At 37.3% G+C, this 12017-nt stretch overlaps 1 protein-coding gene across 1 annotated transcript in view; it reads right to left on the minus strand.

Annotated features, from left to right (window-relative positions):
- PRTFDC1 (phosphoribosyl transferase domain containing 1) overlaps window positions 1–8663 on the minus strand; it is a 40366-nt gene extending 31703 nt beyond the window's left edge. Inside the window, exons 1-2 of the mRNA XM_042816487.1 lie at window positions 8432–8663; window positions 5336–5519 (exon numbers count right to left, since the gene is read on the minus strand). Coding sequence (XP_042672421.1) covers window positions 5336–5519; window positions 8432–8607 — 360 coding nt within the window. The 5' untranslated portion in view covers window positions 8608–8663. The remainder of the gene's footprint in view (window positions 1–5335; window positions 5520–8431) is intronic.
- Window positions 8664–12017: the final 3354 nt, after the last annotated feature.

Here is a 12017-nt window from a genome sequence, read left to right on the forward strand (position 1 = left end):
GTCTGATGTCTCACGCTGCTGTGTTTTTCAAAATCTAAGTATTTAATAATGGCATATGAAAAGTAAAGCTGTGTGGCAGAAAAATAAACTATTTTACTACATTTACTAACTAGCTTTCAGCTTACTCATTAAAAAATCCCAGTCTCCTTACTCCTACAGTAGAGCGGTTTAGCAAAACTATTTACTGAAATGGCCTCATATGGACAAAAACATTCAGATTTCTACTAAACAATGATTATTTTGTTGCTTGTTTTCAGAATTTTGCAGCAGGAATGGGCCCGTTTATGCCAAGATTAATAACCAACAGTTGTAAATATATTTCAAACAACTGGAGGCTGAAGAGGAAACAGATCATATCAATGGATTTGTTTGTGAACCGGCTTGAATGCAACCATTGTTCATGGATTACAATTCAAGGCCATTTTTCTCTATTAGTTATGTTCTGGAAACTATAAATAATGTACTAATTTTAAAGGACTGCATGAATTGGCTCAGTCCACAGAATCTTCTACAAGTTCCCTCCAAACTAGCAAACAACGATCCTTTGAAGTTCATTCATATTTTTTCAGGATGATTTTCAACAAAATCTTCCTGCTACTAGAAGATGGAAAATGCACTTCTAGAATCCACAGGCACTGCATAGAAAACAGATCAATATTCTGCAATAATCTCTGCTTGACATGGAATCTGTAACTATGATATATCATCTGACTGTCACAATACATCTACTATCCTCTTTCAGAAGTGCACTATGCACGTTCAAGGTAACAGAGATGATTGGTCTGCTGTCATGTTAGACCACACGGGTTTACCCCAAGAAATCACAGAAGTCTATAAGAAAATGATCAATCTCACTCCTAGTTTAGCTCAATATCCTTTTCATGGGAAAAGCTATGCCATCGAGATTCACTCATCCTGCTCCAGAACATGAAGTTTACTATCATACTAATTTAGTATCACATAATAATTCTAAGAATGAAATAGACAGCTAGGGAAAACAATATGGGAGAAAAAAAATTCAGAAGAACAAGTGCACATAAAGGGCACACTGGTCTGCCTTGGATGATATTTGCAAGCCCATCTTCCTTCTCTACTGCTTTTTATTCTTGACTTCAACTTTTCATGTATCTGAACACTTTTTAAAATTTTCGTATGAAATGCAGAGCTCTGACTCCCTGTGCAGGAGTGATTACTTGGGAAGAAAATTCAGTACAGTGAAACTGAATCACAGAATCAGAGAATGGCCTGGGTTGGAAGGGCTCCAAGGCTCATCAAGTTCCAACCACCCTGTCACAGGCTGGGCCACCAACCTCCAGATCTGGCACTAGAGCAGGTTGCTCAGGGCCCCATCCAACCTGGATGTTCCAGGAGCATCGACAACTTCTCACGGCAGCCTGTACCAGCACCTCACCACTCTCTCTGTAAAGAACTTCTCCTTGATATGCAGCCTAAATCTTCCCTCCCTCAACTTAAAACCATTTCCTGTGTCCTATCGCTGTCTACCCTTGCAGAAGGTTGATTCCCCTTCTTTTTATAATCCCCTTCTAAATACTGGAAGGCTGCAATCTGGTCTCCTCACAGGCTTCTTTTCTCCAGGCTGAACAAACCCATCTCCCTCAGCCTGTACTCATAGGGGAGGTGCTCCAACCAGATCATGGCTCTCCTCTGGACCCTCTCCAACAGCTCTGCATTATTCTTGTACTGGGGGCTCCAGACCTGAACACCCTTCTTCTGATGGAGCCCAGGATACCATTGGCCTTCTGAGCTGCAAGAGCACACTGCTGGCTCATGTTAAGTTTTTCATCCACCAGGACCCCCAGGTCCTTCTCCACAAAGCTACTCTCAAGGAGTTCTTCTGTACATGTATCTGGGATTACTCCCACCCAAGAGCAAAACCTTGCATTTTGCTTTGTTGAACCTCATTAGAATCACACAGGTCTACCTCTCAAGTTTGTCCAGGTCCCTCTGGATAGCATCCTTTCTTTCTAACGTGTCAATGGCACCACTCAGATTAGATTGTAGTCTCCCACTCTAAAGTCTCTATTCATAACTTATGCTATATTCAAATCCAGTCTCTTTGAATTTGATATCTAAGATGTTCCCAGATTCTATCAGTATTTCCATTGTTTTCCCTTAAAACTTTGCATGCAGCTTATCCATACCTGCATCATATTTCAGGAGAGGACTACTTTAGTATTTCTTTGTCTACCCACTGGACATATTGGTTCTCAAACCTTCAATTCCTGTAACTGAATGCACAGGTTGCAGCCTTGTCTGAAAGCATATTTTTACTTCCTATAGAAACTGAACTGTATTTTTCCATTTCCTTAGCTCACCGGAATGCTAAAATGATGCAGTATGGATAGCTAGGAAGTTTATATATGTGCACAGAAACTTAAAAGCCCAGATGTAGGTCAATAAAGAAAAAAATAGGTGTATTTTGTATCTGTAGGTGCAGAAATATACCACTTACAAAGAAATAATTACATCAGTCTACCTCAGATCTTAAGAACATAAACAGTATTTTTAAATACAGTTTCTTATGTTGGACTTCCGAAAATAACTATAAAATAATGAATTAACAGTGTTTTCCCATATTACTTTTATATAAACAAAAGTCAGTAAACTGACATGCCAATGAGATCCTGAAACAAGGCAATACTTGCATAACATGGGAATTTTTCTCATAAAAATAATCAGTCTTATGTACATATTTCAATACCTCCCAAATCAAATAAAACCATTCTGATTCTATAAGTACAAGCAGCCACTCATATTGCCAATACCCAGAGAACTTAAATGTAATGTTTTTTAAAAAATCAATTCATTTGCATGAAGAAGTTTAATGATATTGTCACTGATGCCAACATCTGATTTTTGGTCACAATTGCAGCCCATTTGCACTACACAGTTAAATCAGGAACTCCCCAGTTTAAAGTATGACCTCTAAAAGTTGACTAACCTTTCAGTATTGAAGCTGGAATGAGACAATTCAAAAATCCCATGAATTTGAGCTGAAGTTAGTTGTTGGTTTTAAACAGCTGGAGGGGAGGGAAAGGATACATATCTGAAAGAAGTACATTGAGAGCAGCAGGATTCCCTTTTGAGAGAAATAGAGAGCAGTTAGTAAAAGGAAGCAGAATAAATCGTATGAAAAGAACTATGTTTGTAAAATGAAAGAGGAATGAAAACAGAAAAAAATGAGTCAATATAATAAGTCTTTATAGAGAGCAGAACAGAAAAGGCAAAAGGAAGGAAATTAGCAGAACTGGTAGTGCTTCAAAACTTCACATAGTCTTACTCATAAAACTGTAATTATTAGAATCATGTTGAAGTGTAAATCATTGTGGGTATGCTGTTACAGAATAAACTGACATGAAGGCTTTGGTAGTCTCATATAAAGCTGGGAGGCAGAGTCATTCAAACTCATAACAGCTCCAATGTTCTGACCAGAGCTGTGTTGCACAGGGCTATGATCTGAAATTTCAGAGAAACTCCCCTTACCTGTAACTGAACTGGACACAGCTGTAGTTCAAAACGCAAAGGACAGCAGGCAGTGGTACTTTTGTCAGCATTACAACTACAGATCGCTCACTGAATGAACCCACAAACATTAACGTCATTTTGAATTTACACCCCAGTATTGCTCAGCTTCTCAAGACAAGGCAGACATCAAGCACTGCTCCAAGGACAGTTCTGTTCCAATCAAGAATAGTTTCAGTCTGACATCTGATGGGAAGCTTTTATGATAAATATTTATTTTCTAGAAATTAGATGCAATCAGTAGTTCTGGTGAAGGAGTTAACTTCCTGCTGAAGCACCCAAAATATCCAGCCATCAAATGCTAAGATAATCCAGAACTTAGCCTTGATGATTGCATCCTGTATGCCCAAATTTGTATTGCAGTTTCAGCTTTATATAGCATGCTGTTACTTTATTTCTTAAGTAATTATGTGAAGATTTCCAAACTTTTGTGGTATATGTCTCATGTCACCTAAGGATTATGGGTTAGCATTGCTAATAAGAGTTGACTTGTCACCCAGAAGAGATATATTAAAACTGTGGTATCTTCACACTGGATAAGAGAAAACTCAGTAGGAAAGCCATTGGCATTACCTATAATGTTAAAAAAAACCCACAAAACAGTTTGAATAATTGCATTATTCTCTAAGCAGTACTACTGAATTGCTGTCATTGCCATGCTGAAGAAAAATCTTTAATTTCTACATACCTTTGTATGAGACTAATCTAGTATTCTGATTTATTAATTAGCTCTATAATACTGGTAAATAACTGGAAACTGTATTGTACAGTCTTTGAATTGCACATGTCCTTCACACACCTTACTAGTTCTTGAAACAGAAGCCCTAGGACCAAGCTCTAACCAAATGGAGACAAAAGGCACTCATAATCTTCTCTCCTATGATGGAAAAAAAAGGTTGTATTTGCAAAAATTAGGAAAAGCATATGGTTGTTGAGAGCAGAGCAAAATGCTCACCAATCAGCCTGTCTGTGGAAAGGACACACAGATACTGTGGAAGCTCCTGAACTCAGCAAGTTCCATTTCAAAGAGAAATCATCCCATGCATTCGGTGTACTTCCTCAGACATTTCTAGGACAACTTCTAGAAATGCTCCCTCACTATGGGTGTGAACAAGAAGTACGATGTGGAATATAAATATGTACAGCTTATGCAAACAGAAATTGTAATCACACACTCCAAAAAGATGCAGGCCATCTCATTATCATTGCCCCATAGAAACAAATGAATCATTACTGCAGAACTTCTTCAGAAGATAACAGGAGGACTTTGAGCCTGCCTCAGCACTGCATTTGGTTCAACATCTTATTTAATTTTCTTATAAAGCACTATCATCATCTAGTGGTATATTTTGCTTCCATGTAACCTGCATGTTTTCAGGAACAAAGCACTTCATTTACTTAGCACTGAATATGGCAGAGATTTATTTCCTTGAAGTTGTGCCAAACTGTGGAGGGATACAAGGAATGTAAAGAGAAATAACAACAAAACTGTTGAGGATTTCAAGAACAAACAACATGTAGACATTCCACAAGATGAGAACTTCAATAATTTTATGTCCAAAAGTGATGACAGGCTAAATAAAAAATACAGCTTGAGGATGCTTCATACTATCACTCACACTATTCAGAAAGTGTACAAGGTTGTGAACAAATATTTTGGGGAAAAAAAAAATCACAGAAAAATATTTTGAAACAAAAAGATTTTTCAAAGCTTTTTTCTTATAATTAAAAAAGTACCACAATTGTGAGAGTCCACTATTTATTATGAACACACAACTGGATGTTCACTTACGTGGTAACTTTTCAGTCTAACAAAATCGACTTTCATGGAGATGAATCTTTCTGAATTTCTGCTGAGATTTTTGATGTGCTCCACAAGGTCAGCACAGAACTTGTAACCACCTTTGAGAACACAGAGAACCACAATATCATTGTCTCCAATGTCTTGCATAATATCCTTAGCCAGTCGTTCTGTCCTGGGGCAAAAAAAAAAAAAAGAAAAAAAGATGAAATAATGTTAGGTGTGCGTTCCCTAAGTTTTATGGTATGCTTTCTTATGGTTACAAGGAAATAGAATCATAAAAATATTGCATGGCCCACAGTCTGCTTCAGCACCTCGACTTGGTTTGAGTGGGATTGAACAACAGGCAGATATGCAGGCTGGATGCAAGACGCAAAGCACGTGAATCAAGCTGGATATGTTTAAATTTATTAATCTCCTAATTATATAAAACGAGTAGCACATCTCACTGTGTGAGATGAGTGCTTGTGCTTTCACAAGCACTTCAGAGACTTCAGAGTAATAGGTGAAACACTGCATTCCGTTTCGTTGTGGAGGAAACTTCAATATAAATTATTTCTGTGAAACGACATACCTGATTATTTTATTTGCTACCTGAGAACACTAAATCAAATGAAAGAGAGGGAGGAGAATTATTAAAAAATATTTCAAACTGACAGGCTTTGGAGAATGCTACAGTTTTAGTACAGTTTTAATAAGAATATAAGCAAGTACTATAAAGACATATCTCATCAATAAAAATTTTATGTAGAGTGCAATGTAAGTGCCTTGTTCTCGGTCACACACATGAGAATAATCAAGGTTATGTCCTGATTAACCTGCAGTTGCAGGCAGGGTCTTCTCTTCAGTTATTCTGCATTGCAAACACAATGTGGCAGATTGAAACCAAAAGACACATTTCTGCCACTAGTACAGAACAGAACTAGTACAGAATTTTTCAAGATGAAAACAATAAACTTGAATGTTCATCTCAAATAGTTTTCATTTCTAAAGAACAAGGTAGAGAGTATTTTAGATCTAAAACAAATACCTGGTCACTGCTAGAGGTAAAACTCAGATCAACAGAAAACTGAAAATGCCATTTAATGTTCTGAGCAAGAACAACTCAGTGCATTTTTTTCTGTAGAAGCTTTTTTTCTGGAAAGTTTTTTGATAAGTCTCTGGATTAGATTAGTAGATTCAATAAGAATACATTTCTTGGCAATACGTAATTTATCAATAGATAAATCCCATAATTTATCCTGCATCTTTCATGATCATATTTTTTTCTCTACCTGCAATAGAAATGTGTTTGCCCCTATATGTATATATACATTGAACCTGAGTGAAATCTACACACATGCATGTACCAGCGAAGAACAGACACTAAACTGAAGCTAACAGACTAGTTATGAGCCAACATGACATGTTTTCACATCTTTGTAATGCTCAAGAAAATTCTGTAAAGCAATTATTCATATTTTTAGATTCAGAAAACAGACGTATTGTGAGATTATCTTGTTAGATCTTAAACATGTAATTCTTTTTATTGAAGTACAGACCAAGATTAGTAAAAGTTTTTCACTTATTTTTTCATTAAAAAAGTCTTTTGTCATCTCTTATCAAGTCCGAGAGTTATGGGGAAAACCTTTTATTCAGAAGAACCATTTTTCTGATGATATTTATTTATATTATTTCTTAGATTGTCTTAGGAAATGAAATTTACAAAAATTCCAAAGACCTGTTAGTATTTTAAATGAGTATGAACTCCAGAGCAGACAAAAATGTACTCAGTAAAAAGATGCCAGTTTTTAAACCTACATACAGAGAAACAAGAAAATTTTCTCAAGTGCTGAGCCTTCTTCCTACAAGAAAATTTTGCATGGTCACAATATATTCAATTCTGTTTCCTTGTCCATCAGAACAGAATGAGCCTTTTCTGGAAGAGTACAAAAATACAGTGGAATTCATTTTGCTGGAGTACAAAAACACCAAACACCACTGTTACTTCAGACAAATTTATAGTGAATCCCATGAGAAATAAAGGAGTAACATATTTATTTAAAAAGATGAATCAAGAGTCAGTTGGCCTTACACAAAAAAAGACAAAGAAGTCAACACAATGGTAGCTGAAAAGGTGATGAAAGAAAGCTTGTGTTTGAAACAAATATAGGAGTTATTACTCTTCCTTAAGATGAATGTTTACAACCTTCTTTCAAGGAGTTCCAACAATTTTAATACTTGCAACTGGCTGTTTAAATGCGGAAGGTAGAAAGCTGCAGATTAAAAATATCCCATGAAATCCATTCAGACCTGGTTGGACTAGATGATCTTATCAGTCTTTTCCAATCCAAATGATTCCATGATTCTATGCTCCCAGTACTTTCTTAAAAATTATCATTTTTCATTTTGTAATTTTTGAAAAGATTTTTAACAGCATATCAAATTAACAACTGAGTATCAACACTGAGTTGGACTACCACAAATATCAAAGCAACTTAGCTGCATGCACTGAGAGCATACAGGAACTATTACTAGGAGGTATGATGGTTGATGAAGCCTAGGCAGGCTGGCTCTCTACACAGCTTAAATGACAGAAGTCAATGGTGCAGTCTGGAACAATCGGGTTAGTCTACATTAATGATTTCTATCAGGGAATTCTCAAAGTTGTACTCAATTAAAGATTTTTTTCTCTCTTTTTATGTAAAAAACATACTACAGGGTGCAAGAGAAACATTCAAGTATTACTATGTGCAGAACTTTGTATTTGTCCTTCCTGTGTCGGTTCATCCCTCCTGTACACTGGCACTTCAGCACCAGTGTCTCTATACGATCACATTCTCTTTTTTGTGGGAATCCTGTACCATTCAGTGTCCAAAGCAGAAGCTAGGTGAAACAAATTACACAATGAGTTGCAAGAGACAGCAAGTCTATCATTTCTTAACTGTCAAGCAGTATTTTTACATCCCAAATTAAACAAATAAATGTATAATACAACATATTAGGACAAATGTTATATATACACTGCCTGCAGATAACACGGATAACAAAAAAGAATTCTAATACTGACCAAAGTATTTATTTAATAACAAAAAAAGCCACACATACCTGTCAACAATAATGCCATGCGGAATAAGCACGTATTCCAAATCTCCATAGTAGTGCTGTGGATAAGTGAACAAATCCAGACTGTATCCAGGCCAATCATCTGAAATCTGAGTATTAAATAATACTGTTAGGAATACCCAATGGTGTTTGACAGTACATAACTGATTTAAACTCATTCGTTTAATACACTGGACTGAAATAACAGAATGACACACACTCTTCCATATATGCTGACACATAAAAAATAAGCTTCAAAATTATGTAATCAGAAATTATTATTTCATTTTTTCTACTCATTACTTTGCTTTTGTGTACCTCAGAAATTAAGTGTTAGTGTGGTTTTTGTTTTGTTTTGTTTTTCCAAAGAACATGGGAAAATTCACTTGAGTTACAGTTAGATATAGAGGGGAAATAATACTGAACTAGAGCAAGTCTAAGTTTCTTACTACTTGCGAACCGGAAATACAAATGTAAGATTTCCAGAAAGAAAGGACTCTGCAAAGGCAGATTCAGACAGTGGGCTTGGAAGGTATAAAATCATAAATTAAAAGCATGAATTCTGCTTTAGAGGTAGTGTAAAGCCACATATTCTATAGACAGAGCAGTACATATAGTAAATTATGTGCTTCATGGACTGTATTCATAAAAATCAGTGAAAGACTGTCTTGCCAAAAGCAAGGTTCCTAATTCAAGTAAGTCATCAAAGATAAACTTTTACCAAGAGTTCATGTGTCACCTCAATATCAGCTAGTCTGTAAACTCACACATTTACAGCAAAAAGTATTTTAAGATTTAATACACATTAGCTTCATAACTGTCAGAGTACAACAACTATGAGAATACAATGGTAGTAGAGATTATATAAGGCAAAAATCAGCCAGGCAAAGTTATCAGTAGATTCCTAAGAGAAACAAGATGCTACAACTCCTCGCCAACAATTTTCACAATACAATTCTGCATGAAAAACAAGACCTGCAAGTTAAAAGTCTTTCTTGGAATCATAATTAAATTTTGCTTCAGTATTGGTACATAGATTCCAGTCTGTACAGATACGTGTAGAGACTGGGAGAAGAACCCATAGAGAGCAGCTCAGAGGAGAAGGACTTGGGGATTCTGGTGGATGGGATGAAAAGCCAGATATGAGCCAGCAGTGTGGAAGGCCAACAGTATCCTGGACGACATCAAAAGAGGGGTGGCCATTAGGGTGAGGGAAGTGACTGTCCCCCTCTACTCTGCTCTTCTGAGGCCCCATCAGTAGTACAGCAACCAGGTCAGGGACTCCAAGCACAAGAAAGATCTGAAACTGTTAGAGAGGTCCAGAGGAGGGCCATGAAGATGATCAGAGTGCTGAAGCGCCTCTCCTATGAAGAAAGACTGAGGGAGTTAGGCTTGTTCAACTCGAAGAAGAGAAGGCTCAGGGAAACTGTACAGTGGCCATCCAGTACATAAAGGGAGCTTATAAGAAGGATGGAAACTGAAAATTTACATGGACAGGTAGTGATAGGACAAGGGGGATTGGTTTTAAACAAAAAGAGGGGGGATTTAGATTAGATATTAGGAAGATATTCTTCACTCAGAGGGCAGTGAGGCACTGGAACGCCCAGAATGCCCAGAGGAGCTGCGGATGCCCCATCCCTGAGGTGCTCAAGGCTGAGTTGGATGGAGCCCTGGACAGTAGGATCTGGTGGATGTCAATCTTGCCCACGGCAGGGAGTTGGAAGTAGAAGGGGTTCAAGGTCCCTTCCAACCCAAGCCATTCTATGATTCAGAATAAAGTGATACCTAACAGATTTTCTTCACAGTCACATTCCTCGAGTAACTTATTGTCTTTCTCCTTGATCATGTGAACATTAGTCAGCAGGAAAAATGCTGAGAGACTTGCCTTTGAGAAATGCACCTCTGCATGGCATTTCAACTAAACATGACTTCTAAATGCCAGTCTCTGAAACTAACCTCTACTTACAATTTCATCCAGTAGAGCAACAAACCATGACACTAAGATACCTAGGCTAACATGGCATACTTGTTTCTGAGCTGTTCCTCCACATCTGTAATCTTGTTGAAGTTACCTGCAGTGCTGTGTAGTGCTGCATGGTAACAGTGCTACATCTCACAGATTTTTGGTTGGTTGGGTTCTATTCCACATCCGTGGACAACTACAGACACCCATACCATCAGGTGTTCTTAGCTCTGCACAATAGTTTCTGTATTAAAAAATAATAATAATAATAATAATAAAACAACAAACCAAACCAAACCAAAAAGCTTTGTTGGCAACTAGTATGCATGCGCATAAAGAGCATGACTCAGAGATCACTGGAATCAATGAAAGCTTTTCCTGACTTACACATGCCTTGAGACTACACATAGGAAAAAAGTTATTTAGTTATGTTCCTCGTTTCCACAGAAACAGCAGAGTATAAATATACTCCTCAGCAAGAATTTTAATGAGGCAAATCTTGCTTCACAAACATTGCCGCTGAAGGCCTGGGAAGCCTATTTTCCTGTCTTCCTTCTCAGGGCATAGAGGTGGCTGACACTTATTTAAATATTTTGTAGCAATGAACTGTCTGACACAGTCCTGCGCAGAAGCACGTTAACATGAAAGGAAACAATTTCATGTAGTGATTTGAATTACGTAAGAGCTATAAGCTCTCACAAAAAAATTCCAATACGAATTCTTTAAGTCAGTATCACTTCTTTACACATCTTTCTCATCAAATTATATGTTTCTAAACATGGTGCACATCACACGAAACGAATTGAAACTGCTTTAGAATTCATACAAATAGACATCTCTTACTCAAGTTAGAAACTATCCTTTCTGAAACAGCATCAGTATGAGACCTTTATGCTTTTATCTATCCTTCCAGTTCTCAGGAATAAAAAACTAGAATAAAGAAGTTCTTATTTACAAGTGTCCACTGGCTTTTGGCAAATAAAATTAAATTCATAGGTACTTTCTAATTAATTGCTTTGTAATATAAGTCCATTCCATAGTCTACTTTCTTTTAGACTGACATTTCCCAACAATATGCCTTAGAAAATCTGATTTATCCCAAAGCTAATCAGAGTGTTATGCTGTAGGACAATTTTCAGGTAGCTGCCAATTTTGATGAGCATTTTGCTTGTGAACTGTGTGATTACTCTCAGTAGCAAAAAAAAAAAAAAAAAAAGTAAATCTCAAATTAAATTCAACTTCCATTCCATAGAATCTCAGCCTCATTAAGGTTGGAAAAGACCACTGAGATTATCTAGTCTAACCATCAAACCATCTCCACCATGCACACTGAGCCACGTCCCTCAGTGCCACATCTACACAGTTCTTGAACACCACCAGGGACAGTGACTCCACCACCTTCCTGGGCAGCCTGTGCCAATGCACTATCACTGTTTCTGAGAATAAATTTTTCCTAACATCCAACCTGAACCTCCCCTGGCACAGCTTGAGGCTATTCCCTCTCATCTTATCTCTGTTACTTGGGAGAAGAGGCCAACCCCCACCTCAGCACAGCCTCCTTTCAGGCAGTTGTAGAGAGCTACAAGGTCTCCCCTGAGCCTCTCCAGATCAAACAACCCATATCCC

Source organism: Centrocercus urophasianus, unplaced genomic scaffold (genome assembly GCF_019232065.1).
Source record: "Centrocercus urophasianus isolate 14NV4802_14NV808 unplaced genomic scaffold, USGS_Curo_1.0 seq_16, whole genome shotgun sequence".
NCBI lineage: Eukaryota > Metazoa > Chordata > Aves > Galliformes > Phasianidae > Centrocercus > Centrocercus urophasianus.